Here is a 25235-nt window from a genome sequence, read left to right on the forward strand (position 1 = left end):
CTCATATGTACCTTTAGGGAAGACTTGGTGCCGGGCCTGAATTCGCACTCTCCGCACACGTACCGTTTGTCTTCGGCGTGTTTAGCCATGTGCTGACCCAGGTTGCTTTTTGATGCGCCAGAATAATCGCACTGGTCACACTTGTAGGGTTTTTCGCCCTTGTGTCTTCTCATATGTTCCGTTAGGTGAGACTTCATAGCAGTCCTGTATTCGCACTCTCCACACTTGTACGGTTTTTCGCCTGTGTGTTGAGCCATGTGATATTTAAAAGTACTTTTTTCTGCAGCAGAATAGTCGCACCTGTCACATTTATAGGGTTTCTCGCCGGTATGTCTCCGCGTGTGTCTCACGAATTTATCCTTTTTGGTTGTCGTGTAGCTACATTCCGTACACTCGAAGCGATGGTCCTCAGTACGTTTCACCTTACTCCTGTCAGTCTGCTCTTTTCCACCCTGTGCGGGAGATTCTTCTCGTCCCCGTTTTTTTGTGTTTTTGTTGATCGGCCATGGGGTATGACGAAAGTCCTCCCCTTCTTTGTCCTGCTGCCTTTCAGTGTCCAAATTTTGGTTGATGCTTGTCTCCTTCCTAGTTTGTACGGCTTGCTGTTCGTTCATAGCAATGTCACAGCTTCTCTCGTCCATTTCTGAAACAACAGGGAGTCATTCAAAATGAAATATAACAATTGACCGTAGGTAACATACTCTGTAACGTTATTATGGTTTCTATGTCGGTTGTGTTGTCTTCTGTTGTGCGTGACAATGTGTTTATATCGCATACAGAACACATCACCTCGACTTATACCAAAAACATATCTCTTGGCTGGACTTCACGAACGAAGATCATCTAGGGGTTTGGTCCACGTCGGCCACATGCTCGTTGATGGCCAGTCAGTCACCAAATACGTACTTTAAAGCTAACGTACCTATTGCTGTCAAATGCAAAACAAAATCCTGTGCGCATCAACATCAAAATCAGGGTCTGAAAAGATCGACGCCAAATGAAATAACTCAAAATTGTCAGGGATACCTCAAACAGCTGGTCCAAGACGCCAGCTGTTGTCGTTACATCACACATAATACCACGAACATCTAGTCAATTACGTTCAGGGATTCCTCTATCACGACAGCTATGGTGTACATTAGGCAACATATAACCCACCCTATCTGCTTGGAAACAAGCTGATTACGAAATGCCAAAACCGCAGTGGTCCACAATACCTAAAATATAGGGGTGATTTCTGAAATTATGACATCGATTATAACAACAGCTACTGCGACAAAAAGGAAATGCATCATCGCGCAACTGAGTACAGACGACATGCCAAACCACACACTAGTAGTAAAACATTCGATGCAAAGAAAGACGGTTTCTCACCTGTATGTTTCCTCATATGTACGGTTAGGCCCGACGTGTCAGCCGACCTGTATCCGCACTCACCGCACATGTAGGGTTTCTCTTCGGTGTGTTGAGCCATGTGTTGGTTTAAATTGCTTTTCACTGCAGCAGAATAGTCGCACTGGTCACACTTGTAAGGTTTCTCACCTGTGTGTGATCTCATATGTACGGTTAAATAAGACCTGTCAGCCGTCCTGTATCCACACTCTCCACACATGTAGGGTTTTTCTCCGCTGTGTGTAGTCATGTGTCGGTCTACTTGGCTTTTCCTCGCAGCAGAATAACCGCACTGGTCACACTTATAAGGTTTCACACCTGTATGTGTTCTCATATGTACTTTTAAGGAAGACTTGGCGGCCGTCCTGAATTCGCACTCTCCGCACACGTACCGTTTGTCTTCGGCGTGTTTAGCCATGTGCTGATCCAGGTTGCTTTTTGATGCGCCAGAATAATCGCACTGGTCACACTTGTAGGGCTTCTCGCCCTTGTGTCTTCTCATATGTTCCGTTAGGTGAGACTTGATAGCCGTCCTGTATTCACACTCTCCACACTTGTACGGTTTTTCGCCGGTGTGTTGAGCCATGTGATAGTTAAAATTTCTTTTTCGTGTTGCAGCATAGTCGCACTGGTCACACTGTAAAAGTTTCACACCTGTGTGTCTTCTCATATGTACTTTTAAGGAAGACTTGGCGGCCGTCCTGAATCCGCACTCTCCGCACACGTACCGTTTGTCTGCGTGTTTAACCATGTGCTGATCTAGGTTGCTTTTTGATGCGCCAGAATAATCGCACTGCTCACACTTGTAGGGTTTTTCGCCCGTGTGTCTCCTCATATGTTCCGATAGGTGAGACTTCATAGCCGTTCTGTATCCGCACTCACCACACATGTAGGGTTTCTCACCCGTGTGTTGAGCCATGTGATATCTAAAAGTACTTTTTCCTGCAGTGGAATAGTCGCACCTGTCACATTTATAGGGTTTCTCGACGGTATGTCTCCGAGTGTGTATCACGAATGTATCCTTTTTGGTTGTCGTGAAGTCACATTCCGTACACTCGAAGCGATGGTCCTCGGTACGTTTCACCTTAATCCTATCGGTCTGCTCTTTTCCACCCTGTGCGGAAGGATGACAAGATTCTTCTTCTCGTCCACGTTTTTTTGTGTTTTTGTTGATCGGCCATGGGATATGACGAAAGTCCTCCCCTTCTTTGTCCTGCTGCCTTTCAGTGTCCAAATTCTGGTTGGTGCTTGCCTCCTTCCTAGTTTGTACGGCTTGCTGTTCGTCCATAGCAATGTCACAGCTTCTCTCGTCCAATTCTGAAACAACAGGGAATCATTCGAAATGATATATAGCAATTGACCGTAGGTAACATACTCTGTGACGTTATTATGGTTTCTATGTCGGTTGTGTTGTTTTCTTTGGTGTCCACGACGCCAGCTGTTGTCGTTACATCACACATAATACCACAAATATCTATTCAATTACGTTTAGGGTTTCCTCTATCGCGACAGCTGTTGTGTACATTAGACAACACATAACTCACCCTATCTGTTTGGAGACAAGCTGATTGCGAAACTGCGAAACCACATTGCCTGGTCCACAATGACAAATTTATAGGGGTGATTTCTGAAATTATGACCACGCCTTATAACCACAGATACCGCGAAAAAAAGAACGTGCATCATCGCACAACTAAGTACAGACGACATGGCAAACCACATACTTGTAGTGAAAACATTCCATGCAAAGAAAGACGGTTTCTCACCTGTATGTTTTCTCATATGTACGGTTAGGTGAGACCTGACAGCCGTCCTGTATCCGCACTCACCGCACACGTAGGGTTTATCTCCGGTGTGTTGAACCACGTGTCGGTCTAAATTACCTTTCCATGCAGTAGAATAGTCGCACTGGTCACAACTATAAGGTTTCACACGTGTATGTGTTCTCATATGTCTGGTTAAAGAAGACCTGGCAGCCGTCCTGAATCCGCACTCTCCGCACACGTACCGTTTGTCTTCCGCGTGTTTAGCCATGTGTTGATCTAGGTTACTTTTTGATGCGCCAGAATAATCGCACTGGTCACACTTGTAGGGTTTCTCGCCCGTGTGTCTTCTCATATGTTCCGATAGGTGAGACTTCATAGCCGTCCTGTATTCGCACTCTCCACACTTGTACGGTTTTTCGCCGGTGTGTTGAGCCATGTGATATTTAAAAGTACTTTTTTCTGCTGCAGAATAGTCGCACCTGTCACATTTATAGGGTTTCTCGACGGTATGTCTCCGAGTGTGTATCACGAATGTATCCTTTTTGGTTGTCGTGAAGTCACATTCCGTACACTCGAAGTGATGGTCCTCGGTACGTTTCACCTTAATCCTGTCGGTCTGCTCTTTTCCACCCTGTGCGGAAGGATGACAAGATTCTTCTTCTTCTCCACGTTCTTTGGTGTTTTTGTTGATCGGCCATGGGACATGAAGAAAATCGCCCCTTTCCTTATCTTGCTGACTTTCCATGTCCAAATTCTCGTTGGTGTGTGTCTCGTTCCCAGTTTGCAGGGTTGGCTGATCTTCCATAGCAATATCATCGCTTCTCTCGTCCATTTCTGAAACAACAGGGAATCATTCGAAATGAAATATAGCAATTGGCCGTAGGTAACATACTCTGTGACGTTATTATGGTTTCTATGTCGGTTGTGTTGTTTTCTTTGGTGTCCACGACGCCAGCTGTTGTCGTTACATCACACATAATACCACAAATATCTATTCAATCACGTTTAGGGTTTCCTCTATCGCGACAGCTGTTGTGTACAACACATAACTCACCCTGTCTGTTTGGAAACAAGCTGATTGCGAAACTGCGAAACCACATTGCCTGGTCCACAATACCAAAAATATAGGGGTGATTTCTGAAATTATGACATCGCTTATAACAACAGATACCGCGAAAAAAAGAACGTGCATCATCGCACAACTAAGTACAGACGACATGGCAAACCACATACTAGTAGTAAAAACATTCCATGCAAAGAAAGACGGTTTCTCACCTGTATGTTTTCTCATATGTACGGTTAGGTGAGACCTGACAGCCGTCCTGTATCCGCACTCACCGCACACGTAGGGTTTCTCTCCGGTGTGTTGAACCACGTGTCCGTCTAAATTACCTTTCCATGCAGTAGAATAGTCGCACTGGTCACACCTATAAGGTTTCACAACTGTATGTGTTCTCATATGTCTGGTTAAAGAAGACTTGGCGGCCGTCCTGAATCCGCATTCTCCGCACACGTACCGTTTTTCTTCCGCGTGTTTAGCCATGTGCTGATCCAGGTTGCTTTTTGATGCGCCAGAATAATCGCACTGGTCACACTTGTAGGGTTTCTCGCCCGTGTGTCTTCTCATATGTTCCGATAGGTGAGACTTCATAGCCGTCCTGTATTCGCACTCTCCACACTTGTACGGTTTTTCGCCTGTGTGTTGAGCCATGTGATATTTAAAAGTACTTTTTTCTGCAGCAGAATAGTCGCACCTGTCACACTTAAAGGGTTTCTCCCCGGTATGTGTCCGCGTGTGCCTCACGAATTTATCCTTTTTGGTTGTCGTGTAGCTACATTCCGTACACTCAAAGCGATGGTCCTCAGCGCGTTTCACCTTATTCCTGTCGGTCTGCTCTTTTCCATCCTGCGCGGAAGGATGGCAAGATTCTTCTTCTTCGCGGTTTTTGGTGTTTTTGTTGATCGGCCATGGGACATGACGAAAATCGGCCCTTTCCTTATCTTGCTGACTTTCCATGTCCAGATTCTCGTTGGGGTGTGTCTCGTTCCCAGTTTGTACGGTTGGCTGTTCGTCCATAGCAAGCTCACTGCTTCTCTTGTCCATTTCTGAAACAGGAAGAAAGGAAATCATCCAAAATGAAATATAAAAAACTTTCTCTATCTGAATATCTATGTATGTATATATATATATATATATATATATATATATATATATATTTATATATATCAGAACACATCACATCGATTTATACATACGTACTTAAAAGCTAACGTACCTATTACTGTCAAATATGATAATGTAAAACAGAATTCTGTACACATCAACAGCAAAATCAGCGTCTCAAAAGAACGACATCAAATGAAAAATATTCAAAATTTTCAGGGATCCGGAACAGTTGGTCCAGCTGTTGTCGTTACATCACACATAATACGACGAACATCTGTTCAATTACGCCTGAGTCAAACATCTGTTTATGAATTCCTTTTCCGCGCCAGCTGTTCTGCGCCATCTGTTGTTTCGCGTCCGCTTATCCGCGTCAGCATAGCCCACTCTATCGGTTTTGACACAAGCTGATTACCATACGTCGAGACCACGTTGGCTGTTCCACAATACCGAAAATATAGGGGTGATTTCCGCAATTATTACATCGATTATAACAACAGCTAAGATAGGTGCGAGCACTCAAGACAGACCGAATGCAATACTCTGTCGACGGAGGTAATCGGTCTGTCTTGAGTACTGTAACTAAGACATTTGATGCAAAGAAATACGTCATTTTATCTCGCAAGCAGGCAATGAATCATATCATATCATATCAATATCATCGATTTTCAAAATTCAATGAATAAAACAAAACTACAAATCCTCTCCATGCATCCAGTTTGGCATAACTGGACAAAGACTCTTTCCTTCAATATATATTACAACAGTGGCAAATCCTCTTGCAGAAAATTGCTAAGGTATCCCCAACCCACAGCACACAGACACACACGTGTACACAAACAAGCCCCCTCCTCACGACAAGGTACGAATTAATCGTGATGAACAATTTACCCCCACCCCTTCGGATAGATAATCCACTGTTTTAAAGACTGTACTGTGGCACAGATTTCTCTTATTGGGCCGTTCCAAAAAAAAAAAAAAAATAGAGGGGGGGTTGATTACACCCCAATCTGTATACCCCCTAAGTCCTATGGTCCTAGCTTCCAACCCCCTAAGTCCAAGAGTCCTAACGCTAAAACCCCCTAGGTCCAGCGGTTCTAATGCCTCCAACCCCCTAAGTCCAAGAGTCCTGACGCTTCAAACCCCCTAAGTCCAAGAGTCCTAACGCTTCAAACCCCCGAAGTCCAAGAGTCCTAGGGATTTCCATCCCCCTAAGTCCAGAGTCCAGTCCTGTGTAATCAACCCCCCCCCCCCCCCTCTGTTTTTTTTTTTTTTGGAACGGCCCATTGTCCCAACAGCTAGTTTACATCGTGATCCCTGTACATCTAACGTTACATAGATCTATATATAGACAAAGCAAAGCCCCGTTTGTACACATCGATTTCTAAAGACGTAAAGTACCGAAGAATTAACAAATTTAGAGTAAACAAGAAGTTAACTTTGTCTTACCTTTCGCTTGAGGGTGCTGCCGAATTTTTGATGCGGTGTGTAATGGTCTTGAAATGGCGTCAAGTTGGAGACAAAGAAATGTGCGACGCTCCGACAAATCAAAATGGCCGACTATCCTTTGCAAAATGACCTTTTCTGTGGAGGTCGAAGGTCAAAAGTTAAATACCTGATACTACAATACTGCGGATAACATATAACTTTATTGCACAACAATTGTACGAGGTACAAAGTATGGCATCTACATAACTACAGTGCTATAACTTAACTTAGGGCTTATCTAACTAATACAGGAGTTGTAGTATGGGATAAGTTTCTTACAATCATTGGAGGCTTTTACAATCATTGGGGGAATTTCTAATGTCAAAACCTTCTTTGATATATTTTCCTATATCTGCCATGCAGGGATTGTCACATGTCATTATGTATCTGAATTTGCACTTCAGGTCCATTTGGATAAATCCTTGTGTACAAAATGACAGCCTTCTGTATAGAGAATTGCGTATATCGGAATATTTGGGACATACAACCATAAAGTGATATTCGTCTTCGATTAGCTCTGGACAGAATGGACAAACCCTCTGGTCAATAGGGATTTTTTGGAATCTTCCGGTTTCTATATTTAATTTGTGACAGCCAATTCTGAGTTGTGTGATTGCCCTACGAACGTCAAGGCTCTTTATGGTTGAAATGTAATTTTCTTGCTTGTAATGCTTGTTCAATGTAGAAAGAGATGAGAGTTTGGAATTGTTTCGAATAGAGGAATGCCAATTTTGCACGTATATATCTTGTAAACGTTGTCGTAACTGAGTGGTGATTGTGTCTATGTGGTATGACCTCGGGTTCAGCCATATGTGTCCAAAGCATAACAACGTAAGGCATCTTCATCATCATCATAGATACCCCCAGATGACCCCGCGGGGGGCAAAGAAGGAGGGGGCAAAGTAGTTGTCTGAGGTCCCCGGTTAGGGCGGGCAGCCCTCCTGCCTGGCGCGGAAGCACTCAACGGTGAGAGCACTTACTACCGGGAATTCCACTCTGGAATTGTTCTGGGAAAGTATGAGTATTTGTATGTGTCTGTGCGGGCGAAAATTGGCTGGTACTTGAGTTGGTGGAAGTTCTATGTGTCTATGTTAATCCTGTTATTAATAAGGCATCTGGAGACCCCCAAAACTAATGAAAATGCGAGCGAATATCAATATATTGCTTTATTAATAAACTCCACGACTAGAGGAATACATGCATGATCACAAACGCAATTAAACGTAAGAAACTGGTATCAAACTAGCAATAAGTTATTTTTCAAAACGGGGTATTTGAGGAAATCAAGTCAATGGGTGGAGGTTTCAAACGGATGGTGGTTTCAATGTTTTTAAAATCTTTAAGTGTAAAACCACCATCCATCCACTCGAAATCCCTAAAACCACGTTTTTTTTTTGTTATAAACAATAGGTTACTCTGCGGATGAAAGTGAATAAGTGTTAGATGCCATGCACTACGAACAAGAGAAGGTCTCACAAGAAGCTTTCGAACTTAAGTCGAGAAAATGATTTTATTCTTCCACGTGATGCAAATCATTTAGCCTGATTAAATCTCGCTTATAGCAGCCCGCCCAACATCCGCCGGCCCCCTAGAAGCTTGATGGCGAATAGCCCTAAGTCAGGGGAACTGGGTCTGCAACTGTCATCAGCCCACCACAGCCTGGCTTTTGGTTGCTATGGGGCTGTGTTGTGTTGCCATGTGGTGATTGACAGCATCGCACCTCTTATCTGTGCTCATCTCAGTTTGTGCCACTTGTGCTGGTGGTGCGAACAGCCAACTATATATGCACTATTAAAATGATTTTGTCTTTCTGATTGTCAACTAAAGGTTACACCAAGGAAGGAATGTAACTGAAGAAATTGCTCTTAGGCCACGTTGATTTGATTATATGGATGACATCCGCGCTCGCACCAATTTTCGGCCATTTCCAAAAAAAAAAGAAAGTTTTCGACCACACAATAAATTGTGCAAAGCAGCTGTAAAATGAGCACAAATAGTCCGTAGATTGAAAAAAAAAGTATCAGAAAACATATAACTAATGCCATATATAGAATGCCAAAATTAATCTAAAGTCAAAGAATAAGATGTGAAAGGACGGAAAGAAAAAAATCTATTGTTGGTTGGGGGAGGTACCAGTACAGAAAATTCAGGTCCAGAGGATCATGGTATACCATACTATGTGTGTTTAGTCCTATGTTCAACCTTCCTGGCCACTTTGATTTCATACTGAAGGCAACTTTTTTTTTTTTTGGCCAAACTTTTTTTTTTATTCGCTCGCTCGCATCAGTTTTGGAGTTCCCAGAGGATGTCATCCATATAATCAAATCAACATGGCCTTACATAGAATACCTGTAGCATAGATGTGCCTGTAGCTGATCTTTTGATGCGACAATTGGTCAATACAGGAGGGACATATCACGGTTCTGAGAAGTGTGATTTTAAGAAACGGGCATTCTAAAGTTTGACAGGCTTGGCAATCTCCAGTGTCACAACAACATTTTTGTGAAACAACTTTATTTTGGCAGTTGTCTGCCCATGTAGACCATAGAAATGTACCCTATGTCAAGCTTTCGTTGCTGGCCACATGAAATGTCATCACTAGGTAAAGTAGAAAGCAGGTTCCAGGAAGCAGTGTCTGAGCTTCAAGTTTTTCTTGAAATCCCCACATGTTGTTCTCAACACAAACACTTCAAAATTCCTCTGCTCCCATGGGATCTTAACACAAAGAACAACAGACCCAGACCATGGGAGATGCATCATAGCCCCGCCCACCGTCTGAGCTGTGGAGACATGCTAATAAGCTGATTTCCACGGTAATGTGGGCTCGACCTAAATCCTGGCCTACCATTGGTGTTGCAACATTCCACAACAGTTCCCTCAGCTTATAGCAAGTGGAGCACAAACTCCGCGGAGAGGAGCCAGTTACAGCCATGGACAGCGGAGTTTGCGTTACACAGACTACAAATCATTATAATGTTACCTAAATGCATAAAACAAATATAACGTTTCCATGCAATACATAGAATAACAAAAAATTCAATAACGATATGTACGTTTGGCAAGTAGCATTTCCAGCTAGGACTACTGATTTCCTATTACAGCAATTCTACTACTAGTACTACTAATACATTACTACTACTACTGCATATGGTTTCCAGATTGAGACATACAATATCTATGTTTGAAATAGATGCCTACATCATACACATAGCGTTGAACCATGTGTCAGGTAAAAACTGCCTTTTCATCAAGAATATTCTCAATAATGACATGCGTTTTCAAATTTTCAGGTACAACTTTTGCGCGCGTCTAGAATAGATTTGTCATCCGTCCTGTATCGGTAACTGTCAACTGTATCCCTAAGAAGTGTGTTTGATCAGGTGTTTGTTCAGATAGCTTTTCTCTGTAGCAGACTAGTCGCGTTGGACACATTTGTAGAACTTCTCGCCAGTATCTCTCCACATACTAGTATGTCGGGATGGGTACAACCTTTGAGCAGTCCTGTATCTGCACTCTCAACACATGTCGGGTTTATCTACGGTGTGTGTAGCCATGTGCTGGTCTAAATTGCCCTTCCATAAAGCAGAATAGTCACATTGGTCACATTTATACATTTGCTCACCAGTATGCGTTTTCATATGTTGCGAGAGGCTAGACCATAAGGACGCACGATATCCACACTCTCCAGACATGTAGGGTTTTGTGTGTGTATTAATGTGTACGTCTAAATGGCCTTTCGTTGCAGCATAATAGTCGCACTGGTCACATTTATAAGGTTTCACACCTGTATGTCTTCTCATATGTTCCGATAGGTGAGATTTGACAGCAGTCCTGTATTCGCACTCATCACACACGTAGGGTTTTTCTCCGGTGTGTGTTCTAATGTGCACGTCTAAATTGCATTTCTTTGCAGAAGAATGATCGCATCGGTCACATTTGTAGGGTTTCTCGCCCGTGTGTGTTCTCATATGTGTGGTTAAGGAAGAGCTGGCAACCGTCATGAATCCGCACTCTCCACAGATGTAGGGTTTTTCTCCGGTGTGTTTAGCCATGTGTCGGTCTAAACTTCTTTTCCTTGCAGCAGAATAGTCACACTGGTCACACCTGTAAGGTTTCACACATGTATGCGTTTTCATATGTACCTTTAACGAAGACTTTGCAGCCGTCCTGAATCCGCACTCTCCACACACGTACCGTTTGTCTTCGGCGTGTATAGCCATGTGCTGATCTAGGTTGCTTTTTGAGGCGCCAGAATAATCGCACTGGTCACATTTGTAGGGTTTCTCGCCCTTGTGTCTTCTCATATGTTCCGATAGGTGAGACTTCATAGCAGTCCTGTATTCGCACTCTCCACACTTGAAGGGTTTTTCGCCAGTGTGTTGAGCCATGTGATACTTTAAATGACTTCTTTGTGCAGCAGAATAGTCACACTGGTCACACTTATAAGGTTTTTCGCCCGTATGCATTCTCATGTGTTTGGTTAACACAGACCTGTCGGCCGACCTGTATCCGCACTCTCCACACATGAAGGGTTTTGTGTGTGTCGTCATGTGTCGGTCTAACTCGCCCTTTGATGCAGCAGAATAATCGCATTGGTCACACTTATACTTTTTATAGGGTTTGTCACCTGTATGTCTTCTCATATGTCTGGATAGGTGAGACCTGTCAGCCGTCCTGTACCCGCACTCTCCACACATGTAGCGTTTTTCTCCGGTGTGCGTAGACATGTGTAGATCCAAATTGTCTTTCCATGCAGCCGAATAGTCGCACCGGTCACATTTATAGGGTTTCTCACCTGTATGCTTTCTCATGTGACTTTTTAGTAGATACTTTCTGTCCGTCCTATAGCCACAATCTGTACACGCAAAACGTTTCTCAACAGCATGCCTGTCCGTCTGCTCTGTTCCACCCTGTGCGGGAGGATGGTCGGATTCTACTCCACCCCTTTCCTCGCATGGAATGTCCCCTTCCTTGTTCTGCTGCCTTTCCATGTCTAATTTCTCGCTGCTGCTTGTCTCGTCTCCAGGGTGTGCAGTTGGCAGTTCGTCCATAGCAACCTCACTGCCCCTTTCATTCATAGCTAGAAGCAACAATAAAAAATATTGTGAAACATCCGAAATTTCTGTATGTGTATCTATAATTTAATAACAGGAAACATTCCCATTGTATCTATATTCCCCATGTCTCCTCGTTGGAAGATTACAGTAGTGCATATAGGTGTATTCTGTATCACACAGAGTCTCAGGCCGACCATTTCAATGGGTTTTGCATGTCCTTGTTGTCCATCGTAGTTATGAATGTAAACTGTTGAAAATAGCAAAATTAATGCAAAATTGATATCAAAAGATCATATGCAAGGTATCAATTACTAGTATTTGCATGATTGCGTGGGCTAGACCGTAAAAAAAGGTCTGGTGTCCGGTATAGCATAGATTTGCACACTTGCGAACACACACAGTGGCACATACACACACACACACACACACACACACACACTCTCACTCACACAAACACACGCACATATAGTATATACAGATTCGCATGTTCACTCTGACAAATAAAAACGTCATACACAAGACCCTCCCCATGAACCCAAAGGGCTTCAGAATTATTATTGATAAATGCAAAGCATGAGTCAAACCGTGTCGAAGAGCCACATCAAGTTTACGCCATAAAGAATCATTGCTACGAAAGTCGCCCCCCTTCCACTTACAAATTGATTGCTGTTTTCCTAGTAAATTAAACCGCTAATTCTGAAGTACCAAAGAAAGGATTAGAAGATCTAGGGTTCAGAGGTATTCAACTTATGTCTAACCTACCGGTTAAAGGCGTTCCGGTGATTGCTGATGTGTGGAAAGTGGTGAAAATGGCGACAAACTGGAAAGGAATGTGATGCTCGACAAATCAAAATGGCGGACACTCTTCGCCTTGAAGGTTGAAGGTCAAAGTTGATATACCTGATTATCCAGCTTCGTTCGATGCAGATGTTTCACTGTATAATGTGTGTATGCCAGATGGCACCATAGCAAACACAAGCATTGCTGCCTGGGATGCTTTCTGCATCGCTTTTTTTGCAATTTTAGTAAAGTAATGAAAAAATAAAATGCCAAACTGTTAACAAAGAGTCGATCAAGCATTCGCTAGTATCATTAACTGAATCATGGCGGTTACAAAAAGTTCTCGTTATGTGCGCAAAGTATCTATGAGGTAAAAGTTCCTCTAGCATTCACGAAAAAGATGGTATTTTCTGACGAAATCTACGTTATTTCAAAATTAATCGTCTACTGTGTTCTCTTCAGTAGGACGGATCAGCAAGTGGTCGTGACGTCACAGGAAAGATCACCATGTTTATATGTATAACTAGCATTCAAACTAAGCATATAAATTTAGATGACATGCATAGATCGCAAGAGGTATTGTAAGCGACAAAGTTGAATCAAGCTTAAGCCAACAGCTAATTTTATTTCAGTTTCTACATAATGTGAATCAAATTGTTATGATAACGAAGGAAATACATATGATCTAACAACGTCTCTATGTCAAACATTATCAATCAATGGTCGGGACCAGGAGTGAACATTGGTCACCAATGGTAAATGGGCACTCCATGGCTTGCTGTACTCCTGGCCAGCTTTAAAGATATCTTATGCCACGGTAGGATCTTCAAATAACAATTCAATCTCTACGACTGGATGAAAAACAGATATTTACTTCCGGACGTTTCGAGTGACATCCACCATTATTCTTTAGCGTCACTAGAATGAATTGGCAGAACCATTTAATAAAAGTACAGCTATCTAGAAAAACTGGTTGAACCACTAAGTCCCAAGGACATGCAAAAGTCACGATAGGATCTGTTTAAGTAGGGTATTTTACCGAAACATCTAACCATGTTAACGTCGAAACATACAGCAAAATATATTTCCAATGATTACATTTCTGTTTTGATCTTTTGCATGTATCCACATATTATAAATCTGCCGGCGGTTCCGTATCCGCAAGTACCAACTGTATCCCTAAGACGCATGTTTTAACGAGTGTTTCTTTAAATAATCTTTCCTTTTAGTAGAAAAGTCGCATTGGTCACATTTATAAGGTTTTACCACAGTATGTGTTCTGATATGTCGGGATAGGTGAAACCTACGCGCTGCCATGTATCCACATTCTCCACACCTGTATGTTTTTTCTCCGGTGTGTGTAGCCATGTGTTGGTCTAAATTTCCTTTCTGTGTAGCAGAAAATACACACTGGTCACACTTATAAGGTTTCACTCCAGTATGTGTTCTCATATGTACGGTTAAGGTAAACCTGTTAGCCGTCCTGAATCCGCACTCACCACACATTAAGGGTTTTTCTCCGGTGTGTGTAAACATGTGTTGGTTTAGATTACTTTTAACTGCGGCAGAAAAGTCACACTGGTTACACTTATAAGGTTTCACACCTGTATGTGTTCTCATATGTACTTTTAAGGCAGACCTGTCAGCCGTCCTGTATCCGCACTCTCCACACATGTAGGGTTTTTCTCCGGTGTGTTTAGCCCGGTGACGGTCTACATCGCCCTTTGATGCAGCGGAATATTCGCACTGACCACATTTATATGGCTTCTCACCTGTATGTCTTCTCATATGTACATATAAGTAAGACCTGTCAGCCGTCCTGTATCCGCACTCTCCACACATTAAGGGTTTTTCGCCGGTATGTTTAGCCCGGTGACGGTCTAATTTGCCTTTCTGTGCAGCCGAATAGTCGCACTGGTCACATTTATAGGGCTTCTCACCAGTATGTTTTCTTTTGTGTTTTATTAGGTTAGACTCCGAGGCTGCCCTATGGCCACATTCCGTACGCGCAAAGTATTTGTGCACAGAAAGTTTCAGCGCATGTCTGCCCCTCTGTTCCGTTCCACATTGTGTAAGAGAATTGTCAGATTCTACTCCGCACTTTTCCTCGCGTGGAATGTCCCCTTTCTTGTTTTGCTCCATTCCCACATCCAATTTCTCGCTGCTGCTTGTTCCATCACTATGGCGTGTAGTTGGCTGATCGTCCATGGCAATTTCGCTGTCCATCTTGTCTATTTCAAAATCAACAACAAATCATGCAAATTTAAATGATAGGGAAATAATAAGTATGTCACTGATACACGGTGTATTCCGTATCGCCCGAGGCTTCATCAATCAACTAATAAAACAAATAATATCCGTTTTGAGTTTTATACCATCCATCGTGGTATAAATTTGAATACAAACACGAACACAAATACACGTACAAACATGTGTGCGATTGCACGTACATCCATAGTCTCCAAGCAGATGCTACGGTACCATAAGTCTTATGGTACCGTAGCATCTGATTGGAGACTATGGATGTACGCGCAATCGCATAAGATAGTATCAAAGCTGGCCTAGGAGTATAGCCGACCAAAAGGAGTCAAACGGTAGCGTACTTTAGTAACACTTCTAGGCCGGCTTCACTCCTCTGCCAGCTTTTGATACTATCTTACCGTAGGGTCTGCTTGGAGATTAGCACATCCACATGAATGCACGTACACACATACACGCAGGCAAACATTCAAACAAACCAAGACCCAAATACCCCCCACCAAGTATTGTGCCTCACAATCAGCTCATAATTAACAAATTCATTAATAAATGCAAAGAAGTATTTAACTTAATTATCAAGATTATACTTGGCTGCACAGAACGGGATTGCAGATGGCTTGCAAAGGCAAATGAAGGGGGCTTTGCCGAGTAAAGTATAGATGTAGATGTAGATGTAAGAAGCCTTTTCTTGGGAAATGTTGGCATTTTGGAGCTGAAAATTATATGTTAGGGTTCTGGTTATTTTATTTTGTAAGAAAAAAGGACTTTCTGCCATGTTTGGAGTGCCCTAGACAGTATAGAGTAAGCATAGTTTCTGTGTGATTGATTCTCCTTCAAGGAGGTCAAAGGTCACCAGAGTTTGTTATTCTTATGTGTGTGAGGAGGTGGGGGCGCTTTGCGTCGAACCAAATGTATTCAAATTCGCTATATGGACATTGTAGAGGTCAGACTACCCTGCTAATGTGAGTTGTGCATCAACTTAACCTCAGGTAGGTGAATTTTGACACCCCTTTTCTTAATGTTTTCTAGGTATTTGAAATTGGGAGACTCTAGTAATTTGTGGGCTGTGTGTAGCCCTATTCTTTCTTACACACACACACATACACACACACGTACATAAACACACAAGCATACAAAAACACACACTATTCAACTTATCAATCGGGATTATACTTGACTAGTCGTTGTGAATGTCCACGACGTTTATATCGTAATGCCCCCCTCCCCCTACATATCGATCAATGATTTTCCCGTGAGCTGTTTCTAAAGTACCGCATAATTTAAATAGAAGACCTAGAGTATATAATCAGTTAAGAAATGTTTTACTTGCCGGTTTATGGTGCTTCTGATGTGTTGAATTGTCTTGAAAATGACGTCAATGAAGGAAATATCGTGATACTCCGACAAACACGCCCTTTGCAAACTGACCTGTTCTTCTGTGGAGGTCGAAGGTCAAAGGTTTCATACCTGATAATCCCATATTGCTGATAACAATATAAGGCCCCTCAAGGCCCCACAATATAAACTAATGCAATGAAAACAATTTCTTTTGAAAAGCTGCCAAAAGCTCCTAAGTAAAGGAGTCTTTTGCACTCAACCTTGCAAATGTACACCGTGGAACATAGTGTATCATTCCTACATGATATGACATGATTTTTTTTATATGAATGAATGAATGAACTTTATTGAGCGACATTTGTACATGGTACAATTGTACGGCAACAGTAACAAGTCAATTAACATAATGATACTCGTCTAAGGTCTATAACTACATACGTGTATAGTATAGGAATGTGAACATAAATGACGTATTGACATAGTCGGTCTGTTACTGTTAGCAATATGAACGTTACATCAGTTAGGCATGAAAGGAATGTAGAAGGACTGCTACTTCAATATTCTACAGTGTAAGTTGATTTTATCCCAATTTTACAAACAACCTTGTCCTTCCAGACCACAAGAAGATTGCTTGCATTAGTCAGGTATGTCAACTTTGACCTTCAACCTTTATAGCGCTCCAAGGGTCAGCTCTGTCCGCCATTTTGATTTGTCGGAGTGTCACGCACACGGTTTCTTTGTCTCCAGTTTGAGGCCGTTTTCAAGACAATTCAAGATTTCAGCACATCATCAGCCCCACAAACCCATAGGTAAGAAATTCAATTACAGCCTGTCCGCTATTCGTCTGCTTTTTATGTATACTTTAGGTTTATTTCGGGTAGACTAATCGATTTCTAAGTGGAGGGGGGGGGGGATAATTTTCACAACGTATGTGGGGGAACTAAAGAGCATATGTGCTTTAAAAAGCACATATGAGCAAAGAACCAGGATACAAGTACTAGTAGAAATACATGACAAAGAACCACCTTCCAGAGAACCGCACCTTGCCTATATCAAGCGGTGAAATAGACGCAAAACAACAACAACAACATTATCGATCATAAATGAAACATGTATTAGCATTAACACTGCCAAGTTTTCATAACTCTTTTAATCAAACAATCCCGAATCATTTATGGGGGGGGGGGGGGTCCTTCAATTTTTTGTGGGTACAAATTGCTGCATGTGTTATATGCATGCCAGTGTCTGTGTGTGTTTCTGCGTACTAGTATATGTTATGTGTTTTACTAAAGTGCGAGCGCGTGTGTGTATTTTCCCTCTGTGTGTGTATGTGTATATATGCTTGTACATGTGTGCATTTATGTACACTAGTGCGTCTGTGCGTGTATGTGTGTGGGCATGAATGTGTGTCTGCGTGCAATGCATGTGTTTGTGTGCGTGCGTGTGTGAACGTGTGTTCTGGCATGTCTGCGTGTGTACGTGTGTATGAGATCTATAATACTTTACGCATCATGTTGTATTTTATCTGCATCTGCATCTGCATCTGCACTACTAATGAAAGCAGATACAAATAGAATGGGACTGTTCCATGTCTTATGACAATTCTTTGATGATTTATCATTTTATTGCAGAAATGGCCAAGAGAAGAAGGGAGACTGCTGTGGACAATCTGTTAACTGTACACCCTGGGGACGAGGCAAGCAGCAGCGCGAAATTTGAGACGGGAAAGCAACAGGACACCGAAGGGGACATTCCATGCGAGGAAAAGTGCGGAGTAGAATCTGACAATCCTCTAACACAGGGTGAAACAGAACAAACGGACAGGCCTGTGGTAAAACGTGATGTGCTTAAACGCTTTGCGTGTACGGAGTGTGGCTATAGGGGAGCCAAAAAGGACAACTTAATAAGACACACAAGAACACATACAGGCGAGAAACCCTTTAAATGTGACCAGTGTGACTATACTGCCGCTCAGAAAAGTACTTTAGACCTTCACCTTAATAAACACACCGGAGAAAAGCCATTTTTGTGTGGACAGTGTGGATACAGGACTGCTAGAAGGTCTCACCTATCCGAACATATGAGGAGACATTCAGGTGAAAAGCCCTATAAATGTGACCAGTGCGACTATTCTGCTTCACGTAAAGGTTATCTAGATAAACACATGCTTAGACACACCGGCGAAAAACCCTACATGTGTGGGGAGTGCGGATTCAGGACCCCTGACAGGTCTTCCTTAACCAGACATATGAGAAGACATTCAGGTGTGAAACCTTATAAGTGTGACCAGTGCGACTATTCCGCTGCACAGAAATTTGCCCTGTACAGACACATGGCTAAGCACACTGGAGAAAACCCCTTTATTTGTGGAAAGTGCGGATACAAGACGAATATCCTATCTAGCTTAACTAGACATATGAGAACACATACAGGCGAGAAACCATATAAGTGTGACCAATGCGACTTTTCTGCTACAAGGAAAAGGGATCTAAACAACCACTTGGCCAAACACACTTCCCAATGATCTAGTTGACAGTTGTAGATACAGGAAGGTTGACAGGCATAGTTATAACTTATCCAAAAACAGGCAAAAAGTACAGATGGGGAAAATGTTCTTCACAAAACAGCACAACACGCATGAAGTACTACATGTGTGTTTTCTGTTTTTTATTGGGATTTCCATTAGTGATATGATATATTGTACCACTTTTCTTTCTGGAATCTTTAACAATCCATATACAACAAAACATAGCATAAGCAACAAAACGTTTTTAGCGGGTCAGAGGTCAACATAAACTAACAGAACCATTATCTGGGTGTGCAGTGCAGGTTCACCGAGATGGAACTTACATTTGGTGAAGTTCAGCTAATTTTGAAATGTGCCGCTCTGTAATAATGTAAATTATACCCCCAGTTTGAACGCGTCTTGTATATAAACCTGTTCTATCATAGGATTTCATAGTTTCTGTTAAAAAATCAGGCCATCTGGAAGAAAAACACTGTGCGAAAGGGTGTCATTTCCGGACGTTTCTATGTTTGTATACATCCGGATCGGGACCGTTTCTGGATATATCCGGACAATATCCGGACGAAATCTGACATGACTCCCCTGCGTTTTCGGAAAATTTCAGGAGTCCGGAACGGGACCATTTAATTCCTGCCTCATATCCGGATTTCCAGTAATGGAACGTTTTCGGACTCTTTGGAGACAAACCACGTTCCGAATATTTCGTATATATCCGGATAATTTCAGAAGTCCGGAACGGGACCAAATAATTACGTCTCATATCCGGATTTCAAGTAATGGAACGTGTTCGGACTCTTTGGATACAAATCACGTTCCGAATATTTCGTATTAATCCGGATAATTTCAGGAGTCAAGAATGGGACAATATAATCATGTCGCATATCCGGATTTCAAGTAATGGAACGTTCTAGGACTCTTTGGAGACAAAACACGTTCCGAATATTTCATATTTTCTGAGCGCGTTCGGGGCTATTACGCCCCGGAAAGGTTGCATAAACTTAAGATATACTGAAACATCATAAGAACAATACAACACATTATTTCAGAATATCCAGTAACTTTACGATCATGCTAAATACCTAATATTTAACGTTTCCTGTCCGTTTTAACCCCGAAAATGCTAACTCGGTAAGGCTACATTTTGTGAAAGCTTTTCAAAGACTTTCCTGTATAAATCAGATGACACAAGTATGACAACAAATACATTATGTGGGGAACAGATCATGTTAACGTCAAGGGGCAAATCAATATGCATTTGTCTCTTAGTCTTACCAAGGAAGTTTTAGCTCACTACAACCTCATTGGTCTTCACAAAAAGTGAAGCTCGAATGAAGCCAAAGTTAAACAGTTCACTGTCAGATTCAATAATATCAAGCCCAAGTCAATAACATCATAACAAAACTGATCAGTTTAAATGTACAATATCAAATGTACAGTATCCGACACAAGTCTAACGTTATAAACCATACAATCAATATTCGTAGGATAAAAATGTCATTACGAAATCAGTACGACAGTCCATTTTCAAGTCCTCTATAAGTCCGTATCGTGTTGACTGTGGAATCATCGTCCGGGGCGCCCTCTTCTGCGTCTTTGTGGTAGTGGACGATCATTGGCGACGGAAGATGCTCTGGCAAGACCCCGCAATATCGACGGCACGTCTCGAGGACAGTCCGCTTCATTGCATAGTCCAGGCACCGTCCGTCTTCAGAGACTGAATAGAAACACAACGGCACCGGGCACAGACTGTCGTAAGTGTTACCAGGAAGTAGGCCTCGGTCGTCGGCATGGCAGGACAGGCGATTGGGAAACAGAGGCTCAGCGGCTGGAATGGAAAAAAAACGGCTAGTAACTGCCCCGAACCCATGAACGGTACATGTAAAATTATTCAAACAACACGGCCATAAAAATCACAGCAGGACAAGACGGGGACAAAGGCAGGAATCTGGAGTCGGCTATCATCAAAGGGTGCGGGCCACACAGATGGCACAGATAAGGACCCCCAGAGAACGAATGGAATTTTATATGCACACAATCACATTGGTCCTAGTGAGGAGATTACAGTTTCTTCTTGGTTCTATTAAAGATTTAGCCAGCCAAAACAACAGGACAGGAAAGTTTAGAAGCAGCCGTTACGGCACATACAGCACAAAATAATATGAGAATTTAACTAACTATGGAACGGGCAATTTGTAAACAAGCCGGGGATGACACGCGGGGGTTCCAGCTGAAAGAGAAGTGATCTACCATACAACAATCTTTACAAAGAGATCACACTACTAATTATTAAATACACAAAACACTAGGAAGGGATAACAGACATTGCTGACAGACATATACGGAACTAAGAACGGTAACTGCTATGTATATACAATCTATGTACTAGAGAGCTACACTACTCACTTCTTGGTCCGGTAGCGGCTAGCGGCAGCGGCAACTGAGATTCAAATCTAGTTTCAAAGTTTAACCTAACTGCTGTCACCAGCTGGTCTACTATTGGTCTAGTCAAGTCATGTGGCTTCCTAATATAGTCTTGTTACCTAAGGACTCCTCCAGATGGTTCCAAGCAAGTTAGTGTCATCCATCATGCCTTTTTCACGGAAACACATGGCATTGTGCATTATTTTTGTGAATAAATGCATCATGTACTTACCAGTTTCAAAGTTGTACACAGCAGCAAACGCTGTGGCGCGGTGTAGGCTGTTATCTGCAACGACTGCCCCAGTAGGCGCACCGTTGACATGCCAACGCACTGGTCTGCTCGGCACTTTGCACAGCTTGCATAACCGCTTTACGAGTAAAGTTGCCTCGTGATATTGTCCGGATATGGGCCATTCCCACACAGCAACGCTGGTGTGGAGTGTTTTGACTGAACTTTTTCAAGATATTGTCCGGATATGGACCTATCCCAAACTGCACCGCTGGGGTGGAGTGTTTTGACTGAACTTTGTTCAAGATATTGTCCGGATATGGACCTATCCCAAACTGCACCGCTGGGGTGGAGTGTTTTGACTGAACTTTATTCATAATATTGTCCGGATATGGACCTATCCCAAACTGCACCGCTGGGGTGGAGTGTTTTGACTGAACTTTGTTCAAGATATTGTCCGGATATGCAAAGAAACAATAATACTTGACTCATAATTGTTACCATCGCAAAGATTGCTTTCTGTGTCATTTGATTGTAAATGTCGATGTCAGTATATTTGCACATGTATATGGAAGCTTACGCTTCAATTACCAGAAAATTAAAGAGTAAACATACATTGACATCGGCCATACTCGTTGTAGAATAAAAACACATATACAGAAGCAAAAACGTTAATGACGTGTATTTGACAAGATAGGAAACCTTTTTAAGGATACCCAACAAAACAATCTCAGATTCATGTATGACAAGAAAAGTAACCATTAAATTGTCCGAAAACTGATCTCTGGAATGTTTCTGTTTTGGACATCTGTCGTAAATGGAACGGAATATGAATTCGGAAGGAGCGAAAATTTTGGCAAAAAAATGCAGTCTTATTTGTTCAGATGCGCAATAAAACAATCACCGATTCACAATTCACGTATAGAATACCTTTATCGGTAACGGTCAGAATATGCTAACTTCGAATCTGTCCTAAAACTAATCCATGGAATATCTGTCGCGGATATGTCTCGTAAATGGAAAGAAAAGAAAATAGTATGAATTCGAAAACATGAAACGTCCCTGACACGTATTCGGAAGAACGGGAAATTCTATCCGTCCGGGCATGTGCTGAAACATTTCATGACTCATGATATTCTGAGACATAATGAATTGAAAATGTCATCTGACAATGGCCCAGAAATAATGCACATCATGCTTCGTGCAAACTCCTAATTTGTCCGGGTATTCCTTATCGAAATATATGGACCTTGGATATGTAAAGAATGTAGAACATATCACGTATTCGGAGGCAAGAAACGTCAATGGCGCGTATCTTGAAAAGCAGGAAAGTCTTATTTGTCCGGATACATAACAAGACAATTCCTGACTCATGATATTTCCAGATATGGGAAATATTGAACATCGTGCCCAGACACAGTCCGAATATTTAGCGTGTCCAAAAATATGTCAACTCCGACTTTGTCCGGAAATCACACCCTTTCGCACAGTGAAATTCTCTATAAAACATTTACATTTACTGTTGTGTATTTTATACCATTATTACTAGCAGAAAGTGTTTTGCTCATATTTCGATTTTCGATTTCATACTGTCACCAGTTATGTTATTGTTATGTAGTACAACGTTTGTATACCATGTATGTCTAATAATATATGCTGCATTGCTGATAGATTTATTAGGACTCGATGCAATCTGTATCTCTGTTTTGTTCTATCTGGCCCTTTCATCACTCAATAAAAAGCGACCAGCACGCCGATTTGAGCTTCTCAGGAATAATTAAGATTCAAACAATGCATAAAATTAGCTTTTGTTTTATTTGTTAGTATTTTCATTAATTAGATATGATAATAGACGTAAAATGAAAAATAGAATAAGCTTGACTGTATCCGTATTTGTATCTGTATAGCCGGTATAACCGCCGTTTGGCGTAACACACCAGCTTCGCAGGCACTCATCGCGGCAGCAGCTCGTGCACTTCGTTGAAAATATTTGCGTTACTAGCGCATTATTCTGTGCTACCCTCCCAAAATAGCCACTTCACATGCACTTTGTTTGGTTGCAATAATCAGGTATGTCAACTTTGACCTTCGACCTTCGTAGCGCGACAAGGGTCGACTTGCCTGTCCGCCATTTTTATTTTGTCGGAGTGTCACGCACACGGTTTCTTTGTCTTCAGTTTGAGGCCATTTTGAAGACAATTCAAGATTTCAACTATTAGTCAGCCCCACAAACCCATAGGTAAGACATTGTTTAGTAGTGAGACATTGTTTACAGCCTTTCCACTCTTCGTACGCTAATCATTTGTCCTTTATTTCCGGAAGACAGTGATCGATTTCTAAGTGGAAGAAGGGAGAGGGGATCTGGAGGACTAAAAAAACATTCTCAAAACATGTATGAGTAAAGTACCAGGATACAAGTTCAGGCATTAGTAAAGATACAGAGCATTTTCTAGCCGTTAGATAGAAGAACAGCAAAAGCATGATAAAAATGTAACATTGACAAGGAATGATAAGGTCATATTTTAATAACTCGTTGAATCAAACAAGCCAAGAGCATGAGTCCTTGGGGAAGAGTCTTTTAAAATCGTTCGTAACGATTTTTTCACGTGTGTTTATGTGTGTGTGAGTGTCTCCCTGTCTGTGTGTACTAGTGTATTTATTTGTGTGTGCGCGTGTGTGTGCGTATGCTTGTGTGTGTATGTATGTATGTATTTTAATATATGTCTGTGTATATGAGCTTGTGTTTTTGCATGTCTTCGTGTGTTACGCGTGTGTGTGATCTAGCGATTCTAGGACACTTAATATAACACGGTGTATTTTCTGCATTACTAATCAAGGCGATTACAAATAGTATGGGCTGTTTGATTTGATTTGATTTGTTTATTCGGCTGTTCCCTGTCTATATATAGTATAAATGGAAGATTTATTGTTGTTTTCAGAAATGGACGAGAGAATCACCGATACTGTAATGGACGATCTGTCAGCTACCCTCCCTTACGACTAGGCAAGCAGCATTGAGAAATCAGACACGGGAAGGCAGCAAGACAACAAATGGGACATTCCATGCGAGGACAAGTGCGGAGAAGAATCTGACCATCCTCCCACGGGTCGAACGGAGCAGACTGATATGCTTGAGGTGAAACGCACTGTGGACAAACGCTTCCTGTGTACGGAATGTGAGTTTAGGGCAGCCTCAAAGTCTAACCTGATAAAACACACAAGAACACATACCGGTGAGAAACCATATAAATGTGACCAGTGTGACTATGCTGCTGCACGTAAATACACTTTAGACATTCACATGGCTGGTAAGCACAGTGGCGACAATCCCTACATGTGTGGAAAGTGCGGATACAGGGCGGCTGAAAGGTCTCGCCTATCCGTACATATCAGAAATCATACATGTGGGAAACCTTACAAATGTGAGCAATGTGACTATGCTGCTGCAAGTAGAAGCACTTTAGACCGGCACATGGCTAAACACACTGGCGAGAAACGCCACCTTTGTAATGAGTGTGGATACAGGACGGCTCAGAGATGTCGCTTATACCAACACATGAGAAAACATACCGGTGAGAAGCCCTTCAAGTGTGACCAGTGTGACTTTTCTTCTGCATATAAAGTTTCTTTAGACCTTCACCTTTCTAAGCACGCCGGAGAAAAGCCATTTTTGTGTGGACAGTGTGGATACAGGACTGCTAGAAGGTCTCACCTATCCGAACATATGAGGAGACATTCAGGTGAAAAGCCTTATAAATGTGACCAGTGCGACTATTCCGCTTCACGTAAAGGTTATTTAGATAAACACATGTAT

At 42.1% G+C, this 25235-nt stretch overlaps 3 protein-coding genes across 3 annotated transcripts in view; 1 reads left to right on the forward strand and 2 right to left on the reverse strand.

The window, feature by feature from the left end:
• LOC118408185 (zinc finger protein 208-like) overlaps positions 1 to 5262 on the reverse strand; it is a 17995-nt gene extending 12733 nt beyond the window's left edge. The window contains exons 1-4 of the mRNA XM_035808820.1: positions 4434 to 5262; positions 1375 to 2709; positions 392 to 643; positions 98 to 241 (exon numbers count right to left, since the gene is read on the reverse strand). Coding sequence (XP_035664713.1) covers positions 98 to 241; positions 392 to 643; positions 1375 to 2709; positions 4434 to 5262 — 2560 coding nt within the window. The remainder of the gene's footprint in view (positions 1 to 97; positions 242 to 391; positions 644 to 1374; positions 2710 to 4433) is intronic.
• A 4771-nt stretch (positions 5263 to 10033) lies between these two features.
• Positions 10034 to 16345, reverse strand: LOC118408205 (gastrula zinc finger protein XlCGF57.1-like). Its single transcript, XM_035808844.1, has 3 exons — positions 16233 to 16345; positions 12630 to 14878; positions 10034 to 11890 (listed from the first exon to the last, which is right to left on the reverse strand). Exon 3 carries the CDS (start codon positions 11886 to 11888, stop codon positions 10326 to 10328), a length of 1563 nt encoding a protein of 520 aa, XP_035664737.1. The 5' UTR covers positions 11889 to 11890; positions 12630 to 14878; positions 16233 to 16345; the 3' UTR covers positions 10034 to 10325.
• Positions 16346 to 16919: 574 nt separating this feature from the next.
• On the forward strand, positions 16920 to 18882 carry LOC118408234 (zinc finger protein 525-like). Its single transcript, XM_035808893.1, has 2 exons — positions 16920 to 17053; positions 17876 to 18882. Exon 2 carries the CDS (start codon positions 17878 to 17880, stop codon positions 18766 to 18768), a length of 891 nt encoding a protein of 296 aa, XP_035664786.1. The 5' UTR covers positions 16920 to 17053; positions 17876 to 17877; the 3' UTR covers positions 18769 to 18882.
• Positions 18883 to 25235: the final 6353 nt, after the last annotated feature.

This window comes from Branchiostoma floridae, unplaced genomic scaffold (genome assembly GCF_000003815.2).
Source record: "Branchiostoma floridae strain S238N-H82 unplaced genomic scaffold, Bfl_VNyyK Sc7u5tJ_1560, whole genome shotgun sequence".
Taxonomy (NCBI): Eukaryota; Metazoa; Chordata; class Leptocardii; order Amphioxiformes; family Branchiostomatidae; genus Branchiostoma; species Branchiostoma floridae.